Source organism: Cydia amplana, chromosome 4 (genome assembly GCF_948474715.1).
Source record: "Cydia amplana chromosome 4, ilCydAmpl1.1, whole genome shotgun sequence".
NCBI classification, from domain to species: Eukaryota; Metazoa; Arthropoda; class Insecta; order Lepidoptera; family Tortricidae; genus Cydia; species Cydia amplana.
In genome coordinates this window covers 18060680-18075442 of record NC_086072.1, presented here as the reverse complement: position 1 = coordinate 18075442, position 14763 = coordinate 18060680, and the positions used below count along the sequence as shown (strand labels likewise).

Here is a 14763-nt window from a genome sequence, read left to right as displayed (position 1 = left end):
AGTTAGGAAGTAAAATTTAAATAGGCATGTAAAAGTCCTAAAAGTACCTACACCTTATATTTATCAATTTGTATAAAGCGTTTGGCGAAGAAACACCTACATGCAGCATTACCAGCAGCTTTATAGCTCCATAAATATGATAAAATTTACCTCGAGACAATAAAATCGGTCACCCTTGAGTCGGACTCGCGTTCCAAAGGTTCCGTACATTAAGTCCGACTCACGCTTGACTGCACATTTCTAATAGGTTTTCCTGTCATCTATAGGTAAAGAACTATTTTGTGTATTTTTTTCAAAATTTTAGACCCAGTAGTTTAGGAGATAAGGGGAGGGGGGTCATTTATTGCCTATTTTCTTGAATAACTGCTAAACTATTTATCCTAAAATTATAAAAAAAAAATATTTGAGATTCTTATAAGAGAGAGCTCTTTCATTAGTTTCATTTGATAAGTAAACACGATATAATTTGAAAAACTTTATTTTTTAATTTTCTTATTAACCCCCCAAAAATGGCCTCCATATTTAAAATTCATTTATTTACGTTACACGTCCATCTTTGGGTCACAAAGTTACATATATGTGCTAAATTTCAACTTAATTGGTCCGGTCGTTTCGGAGAACGGACAGCCAGACGCACGACTCGCACGAGTGATCCTATAAGGGTTCCGTTTTTTCCTTTTGAGGTTACGGAACCCTAAAAATCAATAATACAAAATAATGATGACAAGTTGACAACTGTGAACAGTTTGAATTGTTATAAAAATAATTAATAGGATTAAAATTAAATAACAATTTGAAACCCAATACCAACAGTAGGTGTCAAGTAACCTTTTTGGGTGGCTTCTGCGGGGAATGTGACACTATCGCGCGACTCACGCTTAACCGGTTCTGGTTGGAAAAGGTCGGAAACTAAAAAAAGAGAGGTAAAAGCTATCTAGATAGAGATAACTTTTACCGCGTCTATCGCAAAGTTTTAATTAACGTGTAGAAGCACTAGAGCGGTTAGTTGAAAGTTGATATTACTTTTTTTAACCTCCTGACGACCAGGCCCCTATTTCACCACGGCGACAGGTGCGACAATTCGACAAATGTCACTGTTGCTGACGTCACAGGCATCCATGGGCAACGGTTACTGCTTACCATCGGGCGGGCCGTACTCCTGTTTGCCACCATCATTGTATTATAAAAAAAAAACTTTATTATATCGGCAAAAATAGGTCTTTCGAAATTTATGATGATGATGATGACAATTGTCACACGATTTAATAGAACTTTCGGTAATTCTTGACAGGAAATGAGTTCCGTGTCGGAATTTCGTGACAATTGTACGTGTTTCTTGTGACAATTGTCATTAGCTTCGCAAAATAAGTACCTACTTATTTATTGGCGATATAATGGAGTTTTTTTTTAATTAATGTGTTGGTGGCAAACAAGCACTCCGCCCGTCCGAGGGTAAGCGGTTACCGTAGTCTATGGAGGCCTGTGACGTTAGTAACAGTGATGTCGACAATTGTCACCGTGGTGAAATAGGGGCCGACGTTTCATTTGTCTGCTTATATTTAAGTCTGTCAAATTGACTACGTGTAGGACGCCGGTCGACAGGAGGCTAAAGAAAACATATTTAATTTTATTTTAACTGTGCTAAATCCTTAATTCGATAGATTGTGTGTTACCAGGGTGCGTAGCTAAAATGCCAATCGTTTGTTACGCTCCATAGCTCCGTAGCGTCTGTCCCACTAAGTAATATGCTTTCATAGATTTCGTGATAGAGAAACACTACGAAGCAGTCTACGAAGCATTTCGTTGTCAAGAGATTGTCACCTTGACACCCTGTTCTCATTCGATCACTGGCGATGGCGATTTAAATTCGTTAAAGATTTTATACTAGGCTTAATAAAAACAGATTCATTATAGACAAAAAAAGCAACGGGTTGCACTCCGGGAGTGCCGGCAGAAGTGAAAACTCAATGACATTGTACCTAACAGTTTTTCGATCAGGTCACGTGTCCGTCTTACGTCTTACGAATCTTACGGTCACGTGACCTGTCGCGAGTTTAACATTTTTTCCCCATCACAAAAAGTGCACAGCGCCGCTAAAGAAGTTTTCACTTTAAAAAAAATACTGTAAACATTTGGTAAACATGCAAATATAAAACCGCTGATATTAATCCCCAGTTCTATTAAAAACTACAAAGACTCTTTCCTGCAATTTCAATGAAATTTTATTAATACTTGTATTTAGAACTCGAGGCAAAACCGAAGAAATAAATGAAAACTTGTCTCGAGCGCTGTAAAAAACGGACATGAAATTGCTTTCATTTGTCTTTGTTAGGATTCAGTAATTATTATTTCATCTCCAAGACATTTTAATGATAGTATTTTTCAACAGTCAGTTTGTGTTTGACCTTTAGGTCATAAAGAGGCTTAAGGCTTAAATTATAGGCTTAAAGGGCATGAACCTTGGTTACGAACGGATCATGTTACACAAACATTTCAAAAGCATTTCAAGCGCTTCATTATCTTGACCGAATTTATTACAAGCTTTTATTTAACTTGCAATGTAAGTACAATATCTAATCTACATTATGTATGTTTGTACGGGTCAAATCTTACAAGTCACATTTGACCCATGCTATAAAAGCTTGTACAGTCGCCATCAGATATATCGGAGCGGCCAAGGTGCTCACTAGAGATGCACCGGATATCCGGTTACTATCCGGTATCCGGCCTATCCGGCCGTTATTTTAGTATCCGGCCGGATACCGGATAATGACCTACTATCCGGCCGGATACCGGATAGTAAAATTTTTAATTTTTTTGATTTTTTTAATTTTTTTGGGGTAAAAAATGGGATCTAAAAAACTATAAACGAACTCACTATGTACGTAATGACATGATAAAACTCGTTACTATTCTAGAAATGTGTCCGCGCGAACGTTCACTACAAAACAGGTCGAAACCTGCACGACGCGCACCTGCAAAACTCAAAATATAAGTATAGTTCCGCCGGCCGAATATCCGGCGGCCGGATACCGGATATTCGGCCAGTGTCCAGGCCGGATATCCGGTATCCGGTATCTGGCCAAACAACTATCCGTTGCATCTCTAGTGCTCACCATATATGAACACACACTCTAACGCCGCGACAATAGAGGCGTGTTCAGATATTTGTGAGCGCCTAAGCCGCTCCGATATATCTGATGGCGACTGTACTAGAAATGAAATATTTGCCAAAAACTTATTTTCCTAATTTATACAAAATACAAATACAAATGTTTATTTCTTAGAATATGGTAGATACAATGATGGTCAAATTACAATAAGTGCGTCATATTCTGCATCTACCGGCGTAGAAATATTACAATTAAGTTGCTATACCTACTTGATTATTGCTAACATGCATATATATTATAGTATTTACATGGCCAGTTTTATAAATCTTATACATAATTACCTAAGATATCATTAAAAGGTGACATTCGGATGGCAACTGCAGCTGCATTACTGCTGCGGCTAATATCTTTTCTTTCCTACTAATTTCGTGACTTTAAACCCCTCTTAACTAACCATCGGTGGACCTTACGTCAGTGGGGAGACACTTTCTCCTTTCGGGCAAAGTCGGCTCCATTCGGCTCAGCATTGCTCCGAGCAAGTAGGTATTAGGGTTGAAACAACTTGACGTCCCTTTGCGTGCACGACCACAGATGAGATAATGACTAGAATTTAAACAACCCTAAATAGCCGAAAGGGATAGTGCCATACTTATATTAGAAAGAGATAGCATGATTCGTCCCTGAATCGCTGTCAAACTTCGGTTTTGTAGGAAGTGTCCTTTCTGTACGGTAGTACTATTATTTATTCTGTGCTTACGTCTTTTCAATAAGATATGCAAATTTTCACATGTCAGTGTGACTGATAGTGCATATACGTTCAGGGTAAAATAGCAATTCAGATCTAGGATCCGTTATTGCGCGACCGTTTCAGCTAACAGGCAATATTCCAGTATTACAGCCCCCTTGAATAATTTCCTACTGTTGAAGATGAATCTGATGAATAAGTAGGGTGGGAAATCTGACTTGTGACTTATTTGATGACGTGGGGTATTGAGTTTAGTGTTCTGACAGTGAAGAATTCAATAGGAATTTTTATTATATGGTATAATGGGAGAATTTTTAGAGGAGAACTTATGAAAGAAAGTCCCGAATTTTTATTTATTTATACCTTAAAGTTAAAGAGATTATCACAAAGTCTTCTAATTACAGCTATCTAAATGAGCCTGCATTCCATTCATAAAGTGACTATGCACTTTTTCATATAGATTATTTTATTTTGATTTTAGAGAAACGTAACGAAAAAAACAATTAACTTTTCTTTGCAGAAAATAGCTAAGGCTAGCTAATTCATTATATGCTGTAAGGAAATAAATCATTAGTACCTACATTGAACCTTAATATCCTAAAAAAACAAACCTGATAAATTCTATAATTAATCAGATATTATATTGATGCGTTCGTAACGTGTTTCTAAATATCACCATTTTAAACCGGTTAATTAAATATACCTAGCTCTTATGTAGAGGTACTACTATCTTTAGGTCGATTGTTCTTCTACTACAATACTACAAGTCATTTCCCAGGACTGAATATACTAGGATCTAGTCGAAATTTTAAATCTAGGTTATCATTTTTTCAAGTTTTGCCAAAGTGATGCCTAACGCCTGCCAGCGTAGACACCATCACAGACGAAATAAAACTAAACTATTCTTTCTTTTCTGGGCAATACCCTCCTAAGGCCCAGCCATACCTACAAACGAATCATCCAAAATTTGCCACTGAAATTTAAACCTATGTAAATTATAGGAAATAGAGTTGATTTTGCGTTGTTTGAAATTGAACGAAACAAAGCAAAAGCGACTCTGTTCCAATTGAACATGGTTTAAATGACATCGAACTGAATAGGTACTAGGTAGGACTTTGGGCCTTAGGAGGGTACACCATTTAGTGCTATAAAAATCAACCAAACTACCATAAAACTATTAATGTCAGATGACAATAAAAGTAAATCGGTTAAGTTGATTGTATTAATAGTCGTCTCTGCTGCTCTGTGTCATATTTTATGTACCTTTCTCCTTTATTTATATAAACTTGGTTCAGTTGGTTGGTGGTTGGTTGGTTGCCTGAATGAAAAAACCGGCCAAGTGCGAGTCGGACTCGCGCACGGAGGGTTCCGCACCATCAACAAAAAATAGAGCAAAACAAGCAAAAAAACGGTCACCCATCCAAGTACTGACCCCGTCCGACGTTGCTTAACTTCGGTCAAAAATCACGTTTGTTGTATGGGAGCCCCACTTAAATCTTTATTTTATTCTGTTTTTAACCGACTTCCAAATCTAAAAGGAGGAGGTTATCAATTCGGTTGTATGTTTTTTTTTTTTTTTTATGTTTGTTACTCCATATCTCCGTCATTACTGGACCGATTTTGAAAATAATTTTTTTGATTGTATGTATATGCATACAGATTGGTCCCGTTTTTGTCAAAACCCAGTTCTGATGATGGGATCCATGAGGAATCGAGGGAACTCCTCAAATCTTAAAGGCACACATATAGTGATTTTTGTATTTTTATCAATAAATCAAGCATATACATTCAAAAAAGTGACATTTGATGAAGTGGAACTGCTGATGATGATCAGAACGGAACTCTTCAACGATGCATAGCACACGTCTGACGATTTGTCCTCTTCGTTATGTTTGTTAAGCAAGTTAAGTTTTTAAGCTACATTTTTGTCAAGCTCGAGTGCTGATGATGGGATCCATGAGGAATCGAGGGAACTCCTCAAATCTTAAAGGCATGCGTATAGAGATTTTTGTATTTTCATCAACAAATCAAGCATATACATAAAAAAAAGTGACATTTGATGAAGTGGAACTGCTGATGATGATCAGAACAGAACTCTTCAACGACGCATAGTTCACGTTTGGCGATTTGTCCTCTTCGTTATGTTTGTTAAGCAAGTTAAGTTTTTAAGCCACAATTTTGTCAAGCTCGAGTTCTGATGATGGGATCCACGAGGAATCGAGGGAACTCCTCCAATCTTAAAGGCATGCGTATAGAGATTTTTGTATTTTCATCAGAAAATCGAGCATTTTCATTAAAAACTGTCGCATTTGATGAAGTGGAACTGCTGATGATGATCATAACGGAACTCTTCAACGACGCATAGCTCGCATTTGGCGATTTGTCCTTTTCGTTATGTTTGTTAAGCAAGTTAGGTTTTTAGGCACATTTATGTCAATCTCAAGTCCTGAACATGGTATCCATGAGGAATCGAGGGAACTTCTCAAATCTTAAAGGCATCCGTATAGAATTTTATATATTTTCATCAGAAAATCAAGCATTTACATTAAAAACTGTGGCATTTGATGAAGTGGAACTGCTGATGATGATCAGAACAGAACTCCTCAACGACGCATAGTACACGTTTTGTGATTTTCAATTTCGATTTTGACTTGGATTGGGCCCCGGACTCCGGACTCGGACCCGTACTCGGACTCGGACCCAGACCCGGACCTTGACCCGGAAAACCACTATGATACCTAAACTAAATCAACCACTATGATTACCATAAAATGTATACATATTACCAAATAAAGTATATGCTTATACTACTACTAGCCTAACCCACTTAACGGTGCTCCGTTAAGTGGGTTAGGCTAGTAGTTAGAGAAGTCGGTTTTTTTCTATTAAAGATTATTAGTATTTGTTGTTATAGCGGCAACAGAAATACATCATCTGTGAAAATTTCAACTGTCTAGCTATCACGGTTCGTGAGATACAGCCTGGTGACAGACGGACGGACGGACGGACGGACGGACGGACAGCGGAGTCTTAGTAATAGGGTCCCGTTTTTACCCTTTGGGTACGGAACCCTAAAAAAGCAACCAAGATAGAATAGATCGGTATTACGACTACAGTCGCAAAAAATCTAGTTAGTACTTAATTAAGTACATTATTACGAATCTACAACATTAAAAACATGTCGCTCGTTACGATTAAATAATTGTTATACATAGTTGCTACTTACTTATAGTTGGTCAAACCAATTTTTCAGTCAGTAAGATAAGAACTACGAAACAGAAAAACTATACTCATCCTTTTATTTTGGGTGCTAGTACAAGTGTAAGACAAGGATAGTATGATTCTCTCTGTCTATGTTTGAAATGAGACAGTCCTTTGACAAACTATAAGTAATAAATTTATTACTTTATGCGATTTTGGAATTAGGGTAGGTACCTATAGTTGGAACACTTACCGAAAATTACCAAGTGTCGAAAATGATTAGGGTGAGTTGTTCATCAGTTAACCACCCTTTTTTCGAGCGGTCATATCTCGCAAATTATCAATTTAAATAAATAATTGCGAACATTAATGGATAGACTATTTAATTGGCTACAGCATTCAAGATTTTTTTTATTTTCCTTATAGGTTTGCCATTATTGTGCTTTTAGAAAAAAATGGAATTCGGGTAATAGTGTCCACCCTATATGACAGTATTAACCAGGGGTGTGTTCTACAGTTAACCAAGTTGCACACATTTAATCACAAAATTAAATAATTTTAATTATTTAAAAACAATAAGCCCCACACATTTAAGAACGCAGTTTTCATTAATTACAACGCTATATAATACTAAAACAATAAAATAAAATATTTTTACTCATATATTATCCCCAAAAATCAACATTTTGTAACATGGTGATTAACCGTAAAAATTACAAGTTTGTAACATATGAAAAGACGAATTACTAGGTTTTTGAAGTGAAAATATGAGAGAGTGCTCGCGTGTCGCGTGGTGAGCAGATAGGTAACGGTAAATTCGCCATATGTTTTAGGTTAAGTATACACGCCAGCGCCCTCTGTGACTTTATTTTTAAATATTCACAATAAAGTGTGTTACACTCAACAGATGGAGTTAGTATGCACAAATAAACCTTATTAATTAAAATTATGACTAATACAATGACATAATGAGTAGCCAGGGATTTTTTGAAACTACATATAGTTTACATTGTAAAGAAGTCTTTGGATTTCTTAATACTAGAAATAAATTTAAGATTATACCTAAACTTACATTAGACATGAAATAAGGAACTATCGCCTACACTATGTAATTATCATGGTAGTTCTGTAGTACATCTGTTTATTTGTTGTAACTAGTTTCCATATTTATATGTAATAGTTTTGCTATGATTCCAGCTTGTTTTTATCAAAAATAATATTTATATTACGTTTTAATATGACTAGCTATGGCTAAATGTTCGACATCAGATTTTGGTTAAATGACCGACCCCCCCCCCCCTCGTTCGTAAATGAAGCGAGCGAGCAATTAACTGGGGAGTAGGGCAGGCAAGTGCTTAGGTATCTAATGCCCTTGGTTGCACCAAGCGGTAACGTCGCGTTCGCCAGATATTCGCTTGGCTATTTGTGTACTTGTGGCTAACTGATGAACAACCGACCCTACTTACCAAAAATGACAATTATTTCAAAAATTATTAGTATACCTAATAAGTAAATAGGTATAAAAACAACAAACCTTTAGTAAAACCGATTTATGGTCAATGTAATTAAATAGTAATTCAAAGTTTCATCAAATATCAACTTTTAATTGGCCATAAACAAAGCAGTTTAACAGCGTATTCAAATATTTGATAGAATTTCGAAATCTATGGTACCTTAGAAGTCACGTAGGCCCTCGGATCATTTGGTGTTGACCTCTTCTTTCCCTCGGAAATATACATCAATAAAAATCTTGTTTGAGTGAGCCGATGTTTCCATTTACGACATCCGACGCTGGAATTGCTCTAGCTAGCGGTATGCTTTATCGAATTCCAATGTAAAAATACTTAGAGGTTTTTTTTTGTCAAAATAGCGTGGACTTTTTTAAAACTTTTTAATTTGAGTTAGTATTTTTAGTTTGCGTTAGTATTTTTAGTTTAAGCAAAGAACAAAGGTATGACTTTTTAAATATAAAAAAAAAACGATTTATTAAACGAATTAGTATTATAATTTTAGCAGTATTTGTAGGCTTAAACCTAAAAAAAATATATACGGAGAGGAACTTTTGATTTTGGTATACAACATTATATATTATGTTTATGTATGTTCATCGGTGTCGTGTAATTTCACATGAAACCACCACCATGCCACCATTAAATAAATATGAATTTGTTTCACCCAGTGAACTAAATTTACCGATTGTTATTAATTAATTAATATTATATATGTGGTGTGGTGTAGGTATAATGTAGGTACCTACATTACCTATATCTAGAGCCTGTGCGGAAAGAGAAGAGTCGTGGAATGTATGGGACCAAATACATTCCACGACTCTTCTCTTTCCGCACGGACTACACATACTAGAATTTCAATATTCGACATAATATACGTGTGTACATAATATAACGAACTTGCGCTAGTAAACATTTCATGTAAATTAGTGTAAATTAATTTCGGTTCGGTGTTCAAAGACACCTAAGTAATATGAGGTCTTCATGCGGTATTCCTTTGACTAAATTCCATGACGGAATTTCGTTTTCCGCAATTGTCTAAATTAAGCCGTACGATTAAGTCTCGTTTCTATTCAAGCCTACAAGCATACTATTAATTTTCAGGTTCTTATATTATAACATTTAGATCAAAAGGGCCCTTCAAATAAAGACATACTTTACAATCAAGTTGAAGTTGAAGTTTGAAGTTGAATCAATCTGTCTTTCTCTTCGTTTGTTTTATGACTTCCGCGTACTTTGTGCTAGCATTCCATACTTTAATCTCAAAGAATGCTGAAGACTTTTGCCACTTCCATTATAAATAATATGTATAATACAATGCCTTGGTAGGTACGTGTTAGTTTTTTGTTTCCATTGTGTAATTAAACTACCTACATACTAACTGAGATTCTTTATATTCGACAGGTTAGGCTACAAATGCCCCGTAGGCTTCAACGCAGCAGAATACTACGTCTCTCTACTCGGCATCCAGCTTGACAAAGAGTTCGAAAGCCGAGACCGAATAAGGAAGATTTGCGATGAATACCAAAGGTCTGACATCGCGGCGGAGATTGACGCTAAAGTCGGAGATGTGACAGACGAGTTAGAATATTTTAATGGCACTTTAGATGGAAAAGTGAGTATTATTTCTTCTTTCATTCAAACAAAATGTAGAAAAAGCCATTCACGTTTGATTTTGTAAATTGGTACACCATCACCGGAAAAATAGATCGTGACGGGTGTCATTCTGAATCCCTAACAACGTTTGTCCTAAAGTCACTTGCCCTAACTGGTTTGTCCTAATGGGCACATGCCCTAACGATCAATTGTCATAACGATTATTTTCCATAATATAAGGTTCTGAAAAATGGTTAGGTTTTAGAACTTGCTGCCACAAAAGTGGGTTAGGTTAGGGTTAGAACTGCGACCCTCGCAAAAAAGAAAATATGCTTAATAACATTAGGATAAGTAATCAATAATTAGGGAAAACAAAATTAGGGTTTTTAGTGTTAGGGCAACTGATCATTATGACAAACAATATTAGGGAATGCGAAGATAGGAGAAAAGACTTTAGGGATTCAGATATAGATCCATCGTGACTATATGTGTAAGACATTTAGATCACAGACTAGGTATATACGATAAGACATTCAGATCACGGACTAAATTAAATCTTGTAAGTAATACAATCGTTAACAAACTATTGTTGTTATTTTCAGAATGAATATTTCGATAGATACGTCACTCTGTAAGTATAAATTATCTCTTCAAGTCCGATTAAATGTTTATTTCCTCAAGTGCGATTAAATATTGCCTTAGTTTTTATTCATTTGTCATCTTTTGTTGCAGAGTCAAAGTTAATTATTTCGTTCAGTTCTACTGGCTGATGTGGAGGAACATTCAAACAATAAAGCACAATAGCTCAATATGGATAGCAGAATTCGTACTACTCTTGGTAAATAAATACTGCTATAATTTTCAACACGCAGACTTAAACAACTTTTAGATATTAGTAATAGAACACGATTGACATGAGCTACAAACATAAGCCACAGACAAAATTGCTGGGAAAATCACACAATCACACAATGATTTGTCTTCCACAGTTCGTCGGTCTAATCATATCCATTCCCTACATGGGCCACTTCGAAGAGCTGGACCAGCGAGACATCCAAAACGTAGAGGGTCTTCTGTACCTGACGATCACGGAGACTATATTTCTCTTCATCTATGCTGTCTTTATCACGTTCCCCAGTGAAGTGCCGATCTTGCTGAGAGAAACTGCGAGTGGACTGTACTCGCCGACGCCTTATTATCTTTCGAAGATGATATTTTGGGTAAGTTTTGTTGGTCTTCATTAGGTTCACCCATGTAATAGCTTTCATTAGTTCATTAGGAATTAGAAAAGTGCAGAAATTCTTAAGGAAAATATAACCTATATATATATATAGGAAAACCTAAAAGTTGTTCCATCCCCATTTTTGAGGTTTGTAACTAGGTACTAATATTTTTTAACTAAATAGCTTTATTGCTTATTATGATTGAAAATTTAGCTACTGACATGAATCAGTGAAATCCGACTTAAATGACGCAATTCATGAAATCGTCAGATCAATCAAATGAAGCATTGTTGACGATATCATCACCAAGTTTAACTGTGTCCATTATAAAACAATTACTGCCTAATCGATGAATAAAATTATGAATTAACTTAGGTTATGTATGAATCATTGATTGCAACATAATGATTACGAGGTACCTAATGATTATGTCGTAATGGCGCTTACTGTCAAACTAGGAATGTAGGATTTCATAGAAAATCGAAGCTGGCTGATTTTTATTATATTTCTATATTTTTTTGTCATTTTGCAAACTCACGATATAACCTATCCCTTCAATCTTTCTACATAAAATTCCGCGCCTCGCTATCTGCGTTCATCTTAGTACGGTTAAAAAACCACATTGAAAAGGCTGAAAGATTTGTTACTTCACGCATACCTACGTCAGAAATGTGCTCACTTATTTAACACATTCATTGCCACCCAGCCAAACAAGACATCCGCGCCAGGCCACAAAAATTTCGTCATATTAAGCTGTAGACGATCCCGACTATCGGGTCATCCGGCCTGCCAGCCTATTATGGATAGCTTTATCCATCTTTATCCACGTGATAAAATAACTGTCACTGTTTAACACCGTGGGAAAGAAAGTGACGGACACCGTTTTATCACGCTGTCACGTAGACAAGAACGAGCATCATATCCGTACTGCCAGCCTATTATGGATAGCTTTATCCATCTTTATCCACGTGATAAAATAACTGTCACTGTTTAACACCGTGGGAAAGAAAGTGACGGACACCGTTTTATCACGCTGTCACGTAGACAAGAACGACCATCATATCCGTACTGGGAACGAAATCATAAAATACCCGATAGTCGGGTTTTCGGCACCGAATGTGTTAAATGACATGTTGTTTCAGATCCCCCGCGCTGTAATTGAGCCAACGCTCTTCGCGTCGCTGGTGTTCTGCGTGGCCGGGCTGCATGGCGGGTTCATGGGCTGGCTCGGCTTCTGTTTCGTTTGTATTCTCTGTGCCAACTACGCCAACGCTTACGGTTAGTACTAAATGTACTTATATACAACAATTTTTGGTTGCCGTTACCTTAAAGTGTCGACACATTTTGCATCGAAACTCAGATCTTAATATAAGCTACTGCACTGCAGTAGATCCTGGAAAGAGATTATTGACCAATATTGGATAAATTGTGGAATATGTTGAATGTTGATGACAAAAGACGTCCATTTATTAATTTATATCATTTTAAGGGTTATTAATATTTATGTACAGCCTGTGTAATTGAGTCTAACGCAGCTGACCTACAATATTGGATGAGAGGACCAAAAAGATTGTCATATTTATGACCATATGCTTTGCAATATATATATTGAGAACACACATAAACCAACGCGACAAATCGACACTACGACATACATCTTCAAGACAGCTAAAGTCAAACAGATTACTGTGTTATCGTCTTTCCTGTAGACATACACAAGAGTTAAGGGCTATAAAGGTTAATTTTCTTATTTAACCCTTATCCACGTGAAAAGGTCCTCCTTTTATTTAGAGAACTATGATAAAATCATTACTTACATGCCCAGAAGAACTATTGCCCACAGGAGAGAAAAATGTACAGTTAGCGCTAACACACTAGTGTTGGGTATTGAATATGGGGGTATATACAAATTAATAGAATTGTACTTGAGGGTGGGTCGAAGCTAGGCCGATCTGTCTAGAAATATACGTACTACTCCGCACACGCCGTCTTTTATTTATCAGTGGCTGACGAGGATATTATTTAAATCAAAATGTCGGTGGGGAAAATCAGGGAGTTCGACGTCCAAAGTGGTAGCTGGAGATCATACTGTGACAGGCTGGAGAGCTACTTTGTCGTCAACGACGTGAAAGATGAGCGGAAGTTACCGACATTGATTTCGGTAGTCGGTGAGACAGCTTACGAATTAATGGTGAATTTGTGTAGCCCTAAGAAGCCGGCCGAGCTGACCTTTAAACAAGTTGTGGAGGTAATGGAAAAACATCTGCAACCAACTCCTTCGGTGCTAGCAGAACGGTTCAGATTTCGTCAGTACCGACAGGTCAAAGGTCAAACAGTGGCGCAGTACGTGGCGGAGTTAAAAAAGATGGCACGGTTTTGTGATTTCAAAACGACGTTAGACGATAATATGCGTGATCAGTTTGTGTGCGGGTTGTCAAGTGATCTTATAAGGCAGCGATTGTTTGCGGAAGGTGAAATAAATTTTGCGAAATCAGTGTCATTAGCGTTATCTCTGGAAGCGGCCGAGCGGGATTCGGTAGCGGTCGAGGGGGGAGGCGGCGGGGCAGCCGCAAGTGGCTCGACAACAGAGACTGCAGCAGTACATAATGTTCGTTCGGCAGCGGCGGGATGCATGGCGTGCGGTGATTTCCGTCATGAACAGGCTCACTGCAAATTTAACAGTTACGTGTGTAGTCGGTGTAATGTAAAGGGGCATTTGCGTCGCATGTGTCCAACCATGGCCAACGGAATACGCGAACAGGCCTCTTCTTCGCCTAGAAGTAGTGCTAGGGGTGGCGGGACAAGGGCTTCAGCCGGTTATGGCCGAAGCGGAGCCACCCGTGGGCCGGGAACAGCGGCCACGCCCGGCGGCAGCGGAGCGCGCGGTGGTCGCGCTAGAAACAGCTGGGGAAACTCGCGGGTGCACTGGGTGATTGAAGATGGCCAGCTGGACCAGGAGGAGATACCGTTCGGGGTAAACGAAGGAAGCGAGGAGCCCATTTACCAAATGAGCCTCGACAAATACAAACCGGTAAGGATACAAGTTATGGTTAATAATAAGTTAATGACCTTTGAAATTGATACGGGTACAGCCTTAACATGTATAAGTAAACAGACGTATGACACCTTGTTTAAAGATGTACCCTTACAGCCATGTAATATGTCTTTAAAGTTTTATGATGGTACCGTAACGAAACCGTTATTAGGTTTTATTGTAGGCAATGTGCAGTACAAAAACATAGATAAAAATTTGAATTTATATGTCCATCAGAGAGGTACGACTAGTTTATTAGGGCGGCAATGGTTAGCCGAATTAGATATTGCAATACCTAAGCTGTCTTCATGCGAAAATGTTCTTACGAATGATGTAATATGTG

The 14763-nt window shown here is 37.5% G+C and overlaps 1 protein-coding gene and 1 long non-coding RNA gene across 2 annotated transcripts in view; both read left to right on the top strand.

The window, feature by feature from the left end:
• The window catches only part of LOC134647354 (uncharacterized), a 444045-nt gene that overhangs the window by 255617 nt on the left and 173665 nt on the right, over positions 1-14763 (top strand). The gene's annotated exons all lie outside the window — the stretch shown is intronic.
• The window catches only part of LOC134647349 (protein scarlet-like), a 32241-nt gene that overhangs the window by 13275 nt on the left and 4203 nt on the right, over positions 1-14763 (top strand). The window contains exons 7-11 of the mRNA XM_063501686.1: positions 9972-10182; positions 10766-10794; positions 10896-11001; positions 11153-11383; positions 12529-12664. Coding sequence (XP_063357756.1) covers positions 9972-10182; positions 10766-10794; positions 10896-11001; positions 11153-11383; positions 12529-12664 — 713 coding nt within the window. The remainder of the gene's footprint in view (positions 1-9971; positions 10183-10765; positions 10795-10895; positions 11002-11152; positions 11384-12528; positions 12665-14763) is intronic.